Below are 15106 nucleotides of genomic sequence, written 5' to 3'. Positions count from 1 at the left end.
TACTCTATACCTGTATTATATTATTTTTTATGTATTTGTCATATTAACATTCTCAAAACATAGTTGAGGAGTTAGCTAAGTATAATAACTTAGTTATTTGACTTTAAATTTAATATGTATCTTTGAGTTGTTATATTTGTTGGAGATGATGTTCTCTTCCAGGTCATTTTACCTAAGTAACTACATAGGACGTCATTTTGTTTCTGCATCGTTATGGTGAAGCCACGTTTCATCCATGGTTATAAATTGAGCTAAGAAATGTTCAGGATCTTGTTTTTACAGTTCCAAAGAATTATGAGAACTAATGTCTCATTTATGTTTTCTGCACCCGTAAGCTTTCAGGGAGCACGCGGTAACTTTTTGATTCCTAAGCGTTCGTGTAAATTGCTGTGTATACTACCGTAATAATTTGTTCCCCGAACATCAAAAAAATCTAATTAACTGACCTTGAATAACTAGGTGACTGACCGCGTGTTTGCTATGGCATTGTGGCACGGAGACGATACTCTCTACGACGTCTGGATGAAGGAGCGAGCGCACACCTTGCAAGACCAGGAGCCACTCGGAGACCGGCAGTACATCAAAGATTTCGAGTTCCTGCGAAAGCTTACGGAGTTCGAGGATTCTATTGGTTTGTACTTTACCTTACCTTACTTTACTTTTACCTGAAGGGTAAGCAACGTGGTCGCTAACTATGGGCCTGATGAAAAAGTTCATTGTCGCTCAGAGGGCAATGGAGAGGGCTATGCTCGGAGTGTCCCTGTGAGATCGAATCAGAAATGAGGAGATCCGAGGAGAACCAAAGTTACCAACATAATCTAAATGATTGCGAAACTGAAGTGGCAGCGGGCAGGGCCCATAGTTTGACGGACAGATTTGGTATTTGAATAGTTGGGACAGTAAAGTCCTCGAACCGACATAGCCCAAATGATTGCGAAACTGAAACTTGTCTTCAGTGAACCTTGTAGCACCCAAATATCGTGTTCTTTTTTGTAGTCCTAGTTTTAAAATCAAAACTGTTTTGTGGTAAATTCACAGCTTAGCTGTGTCAACTGTGCCAAAAAAAACCAGCTAAGTGCGTGTCGGACTCGTTCAGTATTCTTAATATCTATAAAAACCATAGATTATTTAAACGTATAGATAGAGCCTCTTGCTGCTAGACAACCAATGAAAAAGGCCAGGTTTATTAAGTACTTAAGTGTGCGTGACACGCTACGGCCTACTCTACTATTAGCAGTGGACGTCTTCCGGCTGATGATGATGTGTTCTAGGTGTAAAATTCAAGCACATTCGTCTATTGGCGCGCGCGTTCACGGATCGCTCTGTGGGCTTTACGAACCTAACCCTCGGCTCCAACCAGCGCCTCGAGTTCCTCGGAGACACGGTGCTGCAGCTGGTGGTATCGGACAAGCTCTACAAACACTTCCCGGACCATCACGAGGGTCACCTATCGGTAAGTTTCTAGAAATCCTTGTTACATTAAGTAAATCTGTTCGCCGAGAGTTGATAAATATTATATACACTAGCTCTTACCAGCAGCTTCGCTCGCACACGTACTTTAAAACTTCTTTAATCTTTCTTTATAGGGTCTTTATTAAAAAATAATAATTACATTCTCATAATATTAATCAGAAGGTGCCAGAATTACCAGGCTACTTGATGAGCTAACACATGCATGCCACGTAAAATTGGCCATGAGAGAAACTGTCCTGCCTTCAATGTACACCTGCGTATTTAAGGGTTTGACCCTGGGACTTGTTTCAGGGGAAATTTCAGTCTCTTGAACTCAAAGGGAATGTCATAGGATACGTGGTATAAACACTGTTTCTCCTTAAGCTGCTCCGGTGAAAAGGCATAAAATTAATTATTTTCTCAAAATCGATTCCTTTAGAATTCTTTTTGATTTCATTTCTAACACTACCACCGCTTTGGAAACAAATGGCGCTCTGAGAGAGAAAAAGCGGCTCAATAAGCAAGAAAAGTAAAGGCCTCTACTATATTACGAGACAATGACGGGAAAAATTCGACAGCGAAATGACTGGCATCATCTTTATGGATCACTTTGTCTATTGATCTGTAAAATATTTCATCTCCATCAAAAGAGTTTAAGAAGATCAATAGCCGCAGGTTGATTAAATAAAACTACTCAGTTACAAAAGACCAAGTTATTAAGTTTATTCAAAGATTTCCTATTCAAGTTTATTACAGATTTACAATTCTAGTACATTAAGTTACTAAATTTATTCACGGATTTACAATTCTGGTACTTTTAAGTTACCTGCTATGTTTATTCACAGATTTATAAATCTAGCACTTAAACTAGCTAGCGCGTGGAACTCGCGCATAGGTAGCCCCGATACAACATATTAAGTAATTTAAACTAATGAATGGGCGTCACCCCAGTGTTTTTATACACGGGCTAAAACCAAATTTATGTTATAAGTCATAAAAAAGCTTATAAAAACACACATTCTCCTAAAATACTTCACTGCACTGCATCGAAGTCTTCCATTTTACCTGGATTTTTGCTGGAATGAATGTATGCGCGCCTCATATAGCTAGAATCGCCGAACCGAATTTGATAAAGAGTACGCTCGAGCATGAGCGGGGTTGAATCGAGATGTTGTCATCGATTATATAAAGTCGTGCTTTCTCAGTTTTTGGTGTTAGAAAAGCTCTTTCCATAATATATATATTCCATAACCATGACTTGTGTTTTTCATTCATATGGTCAACATCGGGATTAGTTTCATGTAAATATGCCGAAGGATTAAAAAGTTTCATACACACCTTTATCTCCTATTTTGACCCCTTGGGGTTGATTTTTTAATAATTATTTTTGATTTCTAAGCCTTCCTCATAAGGAGGAATTGTGCGAAATTCAAATTTTCTTGCCTTATGGGTTTGGCCTGTGCATTGATACATCAGTCACTTTTGTAGTATGATGTATATAGATAGATATAGCTATGAAAATGTTACGTTATAATTTATAATTATCCGACTTTGTTTAGTAATTTTTATGCTAAATAATACTACAGAACACATAAAACTGTTTTACCTATATTCGTCGGCATGTGCTCGCAAGTTACACACGTATTTTCCAACCGTACCGATGATTCCTTCCATCGCGGACATCGAGTATTTGACATTGATGTTATATTAAAATTTGCTACATCACAGTTGCTGCGTTCATCTCTCGTGAATAACCGCACACAAGCTATGGTGTGCGACGACCTCAACATGTCGGAGTATGCGATCTACAACAACCCGAAAGCCAAACCCACCGCCAAGAAACACAAAGCTGATCTGCTGGAAGCCTTCCTCGGAGCACTTTATATTGATAAGGTATCACATCTATTATATAACCTTATGCTAACCAACTACCAGTGGGAGCCTCCTTAGTACAGGATTCCGGCAGTACCACAGCGGTGACATTTTCTGCCGCCAAGCAGTTGTGTGTAGCCATTGCAGTTATAGACCAAGAGTTCGTGAACCCCAGACCTACGTTATTTTATAAAAGCTGAAATTTTTTACACACATTTAGTACCTCCCAAAGCCACTGTAATCCAAACTCCATAATGGTCCATCGTTCTTACCTGTGTTGGGAGGGAGTTGGGTCAAACTTTCAGCTTTTATAAAATACCGTAGGTCTGGGGTTCACGGGCTCTTAGACTATTAAGTTTCTCAAGGCGACAAACTCTTTTGAGGTCAATGGTCGCAGTTCATTAGAATTAAGGGCTCTCAAGAATCCCGATCGGTACTGCATTGTAGTAGGTAGCGCGTATCACTTACCATTATGCGATCGGCGTTCCCTTCTTCATATAATTAATAAAAAAGTGAAAATCTTTAAGGTTCCATATTATTATTGGTCGATATGATTAAGGGCATCCAGCGGAAGTTTCTTAAGTGCATCTATAAAAGATTTGGTTTCTCGGCTAATAGTTTAACTTCCTTAGAATTAAGACGAGAACATAAGGATCAAATCTTTTTATATAAATTAGTCAAGGGGTTGATCGATAGTCCTTATTTATTGAACAAAATCAAATATGTAGCACCAAAACCTTTAAAGCGAAATTGTCGGCAGCAGTACATATTTCATCTTTCACGAGTTAATCGTAACTACTGCAGAAAAAAAATTCTCCAAAGGTCATGCGATAGGTATAACAATAAATACCAACAAATCAATATTTTCTTTCATAAGTACGGGAGGTTTCTCAATTCAGGAAATGTGTCTAACTCGTTCCCTGATTGCAGCTGCAACCTTTACCTTTATGTATAAGAAAATTTATTGAATTAGGCGTTACTTTGCGGAAATCCATAATTATACAAATTATTTAAGTTTTCTTTAGTGTTAATTCCGCCAATATTCTAATAATAATCTGGCACGAGACTGCTTTGGCGATTTTGGCGAGACAACACGTCCTGAGGATGCCTCGTGTAGAGGCGAAACACGTGTCGAATTGTTTTAAAGACAAATATTGGCGGAATTAACACTAAAGAAAACTTAAATAATTTGTATAACTTTATCTATAAGTTTACTGTTGTATCCGAGCCTAGTTGTACCCGATCGAGTAATTAATGTAGCAATTATGAATCTACACGTTTGTGAAAACTTTGCTAGCGTATTCTATTTTTCTAAATTAAGGCTAAAACTGTGTTAAATATAAGCAGTTTGTTTTCCAAATAAAAGAAAAAAAAATATTCCTTTCACCCCATGAGTCCTTCATCACGATACTACCTATAAGGTAGCAAAAGACACTGAACAAAATGTCACATATATTGTAACTAAAATGTAAATAAATACTTTGGAATAAAATTTCTTGAGACGTCATATCCAAAGGAATTTTTTTCCAAACCTAAAACTTAATTTTCTTAAGAATCGCTATTATGGTCATGGATGGACAAAAGTGGTGAGTATGGATTTTGATGATTTTTTATTGACACACTTTTTACACAAATTATCTTGCCCAAGTTAAGCATATATAGCCTGTGTTATGGGTTACAAGACAATGATATATTTAATACAATATACTTACTTAAACATACATAAATTCATATAAACATACATAAATTCATATAAACATACATAAATACATTAAAACATCCATGACTCGGAAACAAACATCCATATTCATGATATAAATGCTTGCACCTACCGGGATTCGAACCCGGGACCTCTAGCTAAGTAGGTAGGATCGCTAACCACTCGGCTATATAGGTCGTCTATAAATATTTTTTAGGTCTGAGATGATGATCTTTATTTTTTCTTATTTTGTAATGTAATAACTTGACCACAGTAAGGATAAAGATAGTTGGCCGGTTACTACACAGAGTTCCACAATAATTACATTAACCACTAATATTCAATGGCGTAGTGTGCCTTGGTGGGCATAAAAATTACTCGGAAATGATAAAAAAATGTTTGCATAAAATTAAAAGAAATATTTATTCATCATGATTATGTGTCACTTTTTCCAAAATTTATGCAAACAATAAAAATAAATGTACACTCTCCATGCCTTTTTTTTGGCAAACTGATTTATTCAATCATTTCAGTTTCTAATCTAAAGTTTCTGCCTCTATGGACAATAGTGAAAGGTCTGGCAGGCGTTTTTATTCTACTTTAGTCATTTCTAAAATTAACAAGAATTTGGGAAGTTTTTATTAATATTTTGCTTACGCACGACCCCCGGGCCCCGTGTAATTGATACGGCAGATAAGGCATGGAATAGATATTTTGATGACTAGATCTTAAAGCCAATTCCATCCAATCTGTAAAAATTGGATGGTGACTATTTCATAAGGATAGTTATTGATTATCCAATAATTAACATTAAACTTGTAGATTAGCATAGGATAACCGCTGAACTAATTACATATTTTTATTAACTATCGCATTTATAACAACTTGTTATTAGAATAGGACTGATTATAATTACTCTATTGGTTATTTTCTCTCTATTAAAGATTCTGAAACAGTTAGCTTATTACCAACATTAAAACACCCAATGTCGTAATAACCATTACATCATCCAAACGAGTGTTGTAATGTTGTACTGAATTTCATAACAACACTCCTTGGTTTTTTTTTTCAATCCCTTCATACACAAAGAGTTTCAACAAACAGCCACATTCTTATTGCTCGATGCGTGGTATCTGTTTGAATTTCAAAAAAAGAACATTTTCGTTTACGCGCGTTCCACACTACCAGAATATGGCGCGCCTTAAAAAAAAGGTAGGTTATTCGAAACCCCGCAATTTTCTTGAAAAAATGAGCGATTCAAGTTTTGACAGCACACCGCCGGATATTTTAAACGCTGCAAAATAACATAATAATCAAGTGAATTTTAATAATTGCAATATACAAAATGTAAATTACTACTAAAATTAATAATTCTTTCATTAAAACTTAGTTTATTTGTATATAATCAGTTAGGGGTGATATTAGGTTACTACTAGGGCTGGCTGTTTTAATGTTAGCAGTAAGCTAACTGTTTCAGAATCTTTTAAGAGGATTCATATTCTGGGTGTAGATAAAGTCTTGTATGCAACTGTTGATAATTAGGTATTAAAATACTCATGTGATACTATTATCACACTCGGCTTCGTAACCACATAAACCCACATTGGCGCTTTAATACCCCTTATTACACAACAGTTGCATAAATAACTATTACCTATTATTCCAGAATTTGGAGTACTGCCAAGTATTCTGCAGCGTGTGTCTGTTCCCTCGGCTGCAGGAGTTCATAATGAACCAGGACTGGAATGACCCTAAATCGAAACTTCAACAGTGCTGTCTGACCTTGAGGTCTATGCAGGGCGGCGAACCACAAATACCATTTTATAAGTATGTATGAAAATTAACTAGTAATAATACAAAATTTACCGTACCAAATGTCATAAATGTAGATGCGAGTGTTTTGTTAAACGGAGAGGTGATAAAATCTGCTTGGTGGAATTTGCTTGGCATTACTCTTGATTTCAATGGGGCCAATAGTGAAGGATTGGCTAATATAGTTAGTTTAGAAGATTAGACAATAAACTGACATAAATACGGCGTGCCTACTTGTACTTAAGTTATTTTCATAGAATTATAATAATAATAAACTAACTAATAATAAAATAATAATAAATAATAAAAAGGGTTAAAAAACTATGTTAGTATATTACAATTTGCTTAATATATTATATAATTTATTCTTAATACATAATCAAAACATAGGATAACTTTGATAACAATCTGAGACAGTGTGTTTTTATCGGACAAGAACTTGAACGAATCGTTGCAGTATTGTCGAATCCAGTTATCATATTCGGGATACTGTTTGAGCTCGAACGCAGCCCTGCCAGGATGGAAGACGTCCTTTTCCTTATGATGGCATAGAAATCATCCGTTCGTGCTTCAGCAACATGCCTGATGCCTTTGCGATTCATTAATGTTTGTGTATAAATATTACTACACAAAAATTACTTGCTGTGCCCCGCGGTTTCTTCTGAGTTTTTTATTTTCTCCTGAGATTTGTGACTGTATATTTCTTTTACTATCATATATTTTATGTACGTAGGTCACACTAAAAGTTTTGCGTAAATTAAAAGAACAACATATTATAACCAAAATATTATGTTTATTGCTTTTCAAAATACTCTCCTTTACATTTTAATAATTTTTTCATGCGATCGAACCATTTTGTAAAATAGGAGGACCACAGATCTGAAGGCATGTTTTCTACGAGCTGATTGAACGCTATCACTGCCTCTTCTGAATTGGTAAAAGAGAAACGTCACATAAAATCTTTGATTTTGGGGAAAATACAGAAATCACAGGGTAGGTCGGGGCAATGTGCAGGATGGGTGACGAGTTGTACTTTTTCGGAAGCTAAAAATGACTAGTTTTGTTGGCCGTGTGTGAAGAAGCATTTTCATGATGTATTGGAATGCGGCTTTTTGGTCGTCTTTCGCGAACTTTTTTTAACACCCTGGCTAAACAAATAGTAAAATACCATTCGGCATTAACACTCTTTTGATCTTCAAGTGGAATTGTGCAGATGGGATCCGTAGCTCAGAAAAAAATTTCGATAATTTTTTACCAACGTTTCTCGCCTGAATCACTTTTGTTAGCCTGTTCTCATTTTCAAACACCCATTCACAAGATTTCCGTTTTTTTTCGGGTCAAAACAATAAATTCACGTTTCGCAGCATTAGAATGTCCGTGGTCGTACTTCATTAGCATCTGTAAGCACCATTCCAGCCCGCTTCTGCTCCGCTGTCAGTTCATGAGGGATCCAATGACAACAAAGTTTCCGTAATTTTAATTCTTCGTGTAAAATTTTCTGAATTTGGCTCATACCAATCCCCAATAGTCCTCGAATTGTTTCATAGGTAATCCGCGGGTTTTCTTCAATTAGCCGCTTAACAGTAGCCACATTATTTTCGTTGACGGCAGTTGAAGGCCTTCACGCAATTTGTCATGTAAAGAAACCCGACCTCTCATATTCAGCAAACTATCGCCTCACGGTCCTCAAGCAAGGTGCTTTTCTCCCAAAAGCATTTTGAAGACGAGCGGCATAGTCTTGCGGAGAGAGAGAACTCTTAAAATCATAAAAAATCATCGCTCTAAAATCTTTTGGACTTATTCCATTTTCGTTGCGTACGTAGAACTTTGATGTGTGATAAAAACAATTTACAAATGATTTCCCGCCAATTGTATAATTCAAAAAGTATAACATTCGAAATTCAAATAGTTCCGATTAGCTAGAAGTGCAAAACCTTTAGTGTGCCCCATGTATGAGAAATGTGAATAAAGTACATCGTGATTTTTTTACATTTATATAATAAAATATATATGTGTGGAACATTTTGTAGATAGTCCAAGATCCCAAGGCCACCAGATGTCACGTATTATCTGACGAACGAAATGTGGACGATTGACTAGAGTTAGTACGATGATCTCATGCCTACCTGCTAGCTTGCTTAGACGGCCAATTTCCAGGTATTAGAAATGAAACATCACAATTTACGTGAAGTTAAGTCATTATCTTGGGAGGTTTAAAGTGACAGCAAAGCAATACGGCCGACGAGTGTCTGGGAGTATTTATAACTTATTTTGCACGATATTGTCTAATATATACCTGCGTAAAAATCAGCTTGCAGAATTTACGTGAGGTAAGTAATCTTTTCATGTACTTTGATTACCTGATGCTTGGAAATGGGCCGTCTAATCGAGCTAAGCAGGTAGGCATGCGATCGTAGTACATACTAACACTATTCAATCGTCCATATTTCGGTCGTCAGATAATACGAGACGTCTGATGGCCCTGGGATCTTGCTTTAAGACGTAACTATGGATCTTGCTGTAAGACGTAACTATCTATAAGTTAGGGGGCGCTCTTTCTTCACAAAAATTAGTGCTCGCTGTGAGAATATTTTTTATAAGAAAAGTGTCAAGACGTTTACCAGATGGTAAGGGATACGCCTTGCCCATTTCATTTCAGGGGCCCTATTACCAAAATGTAAATATGAAGTTTCGGTTGACGGATCGTACATTTTCCTATCACGAAAGTGTTTCAGATCCGAAGTTCGATACGAAGTTCGGGATTGGACATTTTGTCTTTCCTTTACCTTATTCCCAAATTAACTTGACATTTACTTTTTCGTTGTTTGAGATTAATAAGGTCGTAAATTCAACTTTACTTTTTATGGTTATGACTTATGTCTATGGTTCCGAAACGAAATACGTCCGCACTATTGGGATCCGAAGTACTTTGGTAATAGGATTTAATTCGAAGTTCGTCATTCTCTCGTTTCGGACGAAACTTCGGCTTTCAATTTTGGTAATAGAATTCCTGGTTCGGGATCATTGAAAAATCCTAAATTTTGAGCGGTAATGCAATGGCGCTCGTCACTTTGAAACATCTCATTAACCTAGTAATTACACGCTACGGCGCCCTTGAAACATACAAAATACTCTTTAGTTTTGTAATTTTGATTATAAACCTAGTCTGGCCAAAAATTCTTAAATTATGACATAATTATGGAATATTATTAAAACTTATAACTATTTTCGAATTAAAAGTACTTAATGAAGTCGCAACACTAAATCACGAAAGAATTCTTTTCAAAATGGCTAACTTTGGCTTTCAAAAAGAATGACGGGAGAGTTTATTGCATCTCATCATCTCTCTCAGAGCGCCATTTGTTTCCGAAGCGGTGGTAGCTTTAAAAATGACATCAAAAAGAATTCTAAAGGAATCGATTGTGAGAAAAAAAATGACTTTTATGCGTTTTAATGTAGCCTTTAAACCTGCCTGGACATAGATTTCTGCGCTGTTTCCATGGGAAATTTAGTCACTACTTGTTCTAGAGATTTCTTTAGCGATGTCGGCGTTACGTTTAGAGCAGTCCATGTCTTCTATACCAATGCATAATCTGTAGTCAAGTCGAGGCTAGAGAAGGGCCATTGTTCAACTCTTCTCGTCTTCACACCTTTTCCACTAACGGAGGATGATGACAACGTTGCACTTTTTCGACCACTTGTTGAATCAATTTGGAGCGATGAGCGTAAACTTTGTTGATTTCATTACAGTAGTGTTCCTCAGTTGCGAAAATGCTTTTATCAATAAAAATGATATTTCACCACCAGAAAGAATTTTAATAGAGTTATTCTATTTAACTGCAGGGATGCCTGTCTTAGGTCTTCTTTGATGACGCGAAACAGTCCTAGCGGGATCTTATTTATTCTTATTTCTCGCGTTAGTATTTTTAGTTTCCTTATAGAATTCTCTGTGCTACCTGGAGACAAAAACGGAATAAGAGAGTCCCAGGTCCAAGAAGGGTATTTAGAAGTGGCAGAGTCACGCTGCCGTTCTATGATGACAGCCTGAATGGGCCAGACTCGTCCGGATTAAGTAACACATTCCCACAGAAAACCGGATGCGGCCTAGTCAGCGATCCTGAAAGAGATTTTACACCAGAAGAGTTCTGACTTTACCAAACAATCCCTCTCCGTGCATTTTCGCTCAGCCCGCTGGTCATATTCTGGAGAGGGCACAGAACCTTTCGCATTTCCGAGGACAAATGAGACATAAACACCACTGCACCTCGCTCCACGCTTAATGTTGTATTTTGCAATATTGGGGCAATCCATTCTAATTTAACCACCACCTTGAGACGGCGCAGCCGGCCCTGTTTTTCCTTACGGAGCCGCAGATATCTGGACCGAGCGATTCATCATATTTAAACATACCCCAGGTAGAAAATTGAGCATATTTTTTTTGCCTCATTCTAGGGTATGTGTATTTCCAAGGGCTATCGCCGCTTCGGAAATTTTGGGGGACATGTCTACTCTATGGCTGCACGTAGTTTTTGAAGACAACATCCACATATTTGCGTATGTCAACAGTATAACAGAAACGCATCATTTCATAGGCTACATTCAAACGGAAATCAAGGACGTGCTACAGATCCCCTCCGCGGAAATCGTAGTCTTGGGTGACTTCAACAACCATATAGAGCACGCCAATACTTCAAGCCGACCCACATTCAATCGCTCTACAAAGCACAGGTGGGCACATGTGGAGCTCTCATCTCTGGTCTGGCGAACTCCAGTATCAGCTCGAACCATTTGAGAGAACCAGAGCTGCTTAAATTGTCGAAGATACAGTACTCTGTGAACTCATTAAATAACATCTCGGTTGTAAACAGCACTGCGGCAGCAACAGTGGTTAGCCGTTGTAATATGTTGTAAATAAAACGGAACAACTCCACTACACTTTTTTTAATTATACTAATTTTTTTAGAGTCATTGAGTGCTTGGGACCAACTAATACTCGTCTATACACCGTTGGAGTGTACTTTCGGGGGAAGAGGCTGTCCTCCGGCCGCGGCCATTCCATCCAGGAAGCTGAGATGAACGCGGCTGAGACTGCTTTAGCTACTGCACATGGTATGTACCCACTAGAATTACACAAGGTAAAGACTTTTAAAATATCCTTTATTTATTCACTAGTCCTCATTGTATGGTCCGACGTGTCTTGTTTTTTTGTAAGGTATAATATAAACATAAATTTTTCAAAATATGAACAGGATTAAAATAAAACTTCTCAATATAAACAAATTTTAATAGTTATACCATATATATTTCACCCGCAATGCAGCTGAAAATATTAAATTATAAATGATAATCTAAGACGATCTTGATTTTTACAACAAATTTTATCCCTATAGATATATATTTGCAATTATTTACTAACGAAACTATTCTTTTTTTGTAGTTAATGAACGAAAAAATAAATGAAATATTTCCTAACTGGTTAGTAGTGCCGTGCAAAGGGTCCTTGCCAAGTGCGTTTTTCCTATTATTGTTGCTGCTGTTTTAATAAAACAAAACATTATATTTTTTTTTATTTTTTATTATGAAAAATATAATTACAATTTATTATTATATAACAGGCCAAAAACCACAGAGGTTTGTCCGGCATGTTAGAAGAAATACTATTATCGATTACAATTACAATAAATATTAATATTAACTTATAAATACACAATTTAATAATATAGGTACAATACAAACGAAAAAATTAATGTAGGTACAACAACAGTACTTATTGTAGCACGGGTGAGTCGCATGGCCTGCCACCGCAATGTATTGAATTTTTGAATGACCGTCTGTTTAGATATATTAATTAGTAGTAAGTAATTTTCTACAGTAATATATTATTTTTACAAACTACATTATGTAGGTTCAAAATGATCAAATATGATTTCAATTAATAAAGATATTTTGACTTTGATCACTGCTCTTCAATAACACCTCCCTTAAAGCCTCGCCTTGTATCGGAATACTATTACTGGAAATCTCGAGCTAATGCCAATTCCGCAGTCATCTTTTATCAATATGGCTTTGCTTTCCAAAGCCAAATTGGATACGAAGAAGCTGGGCGTCATAAATAAACCACGGCAATACTTCAAGCCAGCCCTCATTCTAGCGCTCTACAAAACGCAGGTCAGTGTACGCTCTGATCTCTGGTCTGACGAACCCCAGTATCAGCTCTGTGGAGACTCTCTAGAGACGTTGCTTCATTGTGTATCTTCTATCACATTTATCACGGGGAGTGTTCCGAAGAACTGTTTCACCTGTTTCCTGCCGCCGAATCCCTCCTTCGCAAGACACGATACAAATTAGGATATATCAGCCCTACCGACATGGGAAGAAAATCAAAAAAAGCGCATACATCTTCCGTAAAGGCGGGCAACGCTCCTGTGATTCCTCTGGTATTGCAAGAAAATGTGGGTGGCGGTGATCACTTAATACCAGGTGACCCATACGCTCGTTTGTCCTCCTTTTCCATAAAATAAAGTTTTCACCAAAATCGGGCTTGAGACACCTTCTGTAAGTACTGTTCCCGTAATTCATAGTGTACTGTTAATCATAATTCATAATGTCAGATTTAGCCACCCACGGCTGCTTTATAATTTCACACTGTACCAATGGAATAGATATAAAAGTGTGGATGCTATAGCAAACCGTTTCAGGGATTCACAGTTAGGGTGGACCAACACCCTAATTGTGTGGTCCACCCTAACTGCTAATTCCTGACTCAAGGTTATGCTGATGATCTAGTGATAACGAGTCTATGTAGCAGCCAAAGTACTATCTCGTATCTTATACAGGAAGGTTTATATCATAACCAAATGTTGTCAGGACAAGGAACTGGCGGTTAGTGCTGAAAGGACCGTCCTGGTGCTTTTTACTAGGGCTTCCTATCCCCGAACTTGAACGGCTTCATATCACCCGCGATTGAATAATAAATTTTTAACGTTTTCCGCTAAGGTAGAAGTGCTGGCACATTCCAGCCGAAACTTACCTGGAATAGCCAAGTGGACGGTATTGTGCAAAAGGCAAAATTTTCCTTAAATCGTTGAAGTCTTGTTGGGCAAAAATGGGACCTTTAGCCAAAAATTGTCCTTTCACTATAAACACATGGGTGTGTGTGTTACAATGGTGTAAGACCACTTATTTCTTATATGGATTTGTGATTTGTTGCAGGAAAATTGTCCAAAAGAACGTAATTGTCATGGTAGAGCCACGAAATATTTGCAACGTCGAGAAATTATCGAAAAATGGGTTCAAAAAATGAAAAATCTAATCTAACAAAATGCTCTAATTTTTTTTGATCCATCCATGGAAGGATTATTAAATTAACAAAAAATTAGTATTAACTTTTTCAAATTAAAATATAACTTCCATATTATATTATATGTTTCCAGAACTGTTTCCACAATTGGATCACCAGAAGAGAATCATTGCGAAGAGTATGCGCCGCAAACGGAAAAAGGCGAAGAACATACAGGGGGTGGATAAGTCTGCTAATGACTTATTTTTACGACGAGATGAAGTGCCGAAAGCGTACCGCCCAGGAACAAAACTGGAACAAAGTTCCGAAAGTGATGCAGAGCTATCCGACACAGAGGAGCCGAAAGAAAAGAAATCGGACGATGAATCCGATTCCAAATCAGGTTCGGATTGTGACTCCGGTTCCGGGACGGACAAGTTCGAAAACGTCCAAGTTAGCAGTTTAGTTAGCGACATGGAGAGACTGAAACAGGATCTCATCAACAGGAACGAGTATGATAAGTTAAAGGAAAAATGCAAGAAGTCTGACTCAGACGAGGAACTATAAGAGTTCTCTTAATGTTTTAATTTCAGACATTTAGTTATTAGTAGGGAGCAATTTATTTTAGTATTACATGTTTGTATCGTGAATTAAAACATGCTCACATTACTCTAAAGAAATCATGCTAATAATTATGAATTAGACTTTATTTTGTCAATTATCTTATTATTTTTAATGTGACAATTACGTATCCATTAAATAATGACAAATACAGTAATGAATTTTGTAATTTTCATTCTTAAATTTATTTAATGGGTAGGTATATAGTATGTTTGTCATTAGGTAGGTATATAGTATGCTTGTCATTAATATCTAAAATATTGCTCAGGTGTTGTATTGCATAAGTATTGTCTTGGTTATTATTTAAAGTGATAATAAAACTATGCAAAATTAACGAAATATTTTATTTATGACATCATCTTTACAACCAA

At 36.8% G+C, this 15106-nt stretch overlaps 1 protein-coding gene across 5 annotated transcripts in view; it reads left to right on the top strand.

Annotated features, from left to right (window-relative positions):
• LOC126968054 (ribonuclease 3) overlaps positions 1–15074 on the top strand; it is a 44777-nt gene extending 29703 nt beyond the window's left edge. For 3 of the 5 annotated variants that reach the window (XM_050812842.1, XM_050812841.1, XM_050812843.1), the window contains 6 exons: positions 460–631; positions 1272–1453; positions 3181–3345; positions 6690–6850; positions 11799–11944; positions 14269–15074. In XM_050812842.1, the coding sequence (XP_050668799.1) occupies positions 460–631; positions 1272–1453; positions 3181–3345; positions 6690–6850; positions 11799–11944; positions 14269–14681 (1239 nt within the window). In that variant the 3' untranslated portion in view covers positions 14682–15074. Of the gene's footprint in view, positions 1–38; positions 632–1271; positions 1454–3180; positions 3346–6689; positions 6851–8865; positions 8993–11798; positions 11945–14268 lie in introns of those variants that run through there. The other 2 variants (XR_007730130.1, XM_050812844.1) reach the window with 2 other exon arrangements.
• The last annotated feature ends 32 nt before the right edge of the window (positions 15075–15106 follow it).

Source organism: Leptidea sinapis, chromosome 14 (assembly GCF_905404315.1).
Source record: "Leptidea sinapis chromosome 14, ilLepSina1.1, whole genome shotgun sequence".
Classification (NCBI taxonomy): Eukaryota; Metazoa; Arthropoda; class Insecta; order Lepidoptera; family Pieridae; genus Leptidea; species Leptidea sinapis.
The sequence above is the reverse complement of the archived record's forward strand: the minus strand, read 5'-3'. Positions and strand labels throughout refer to the sequence as shown.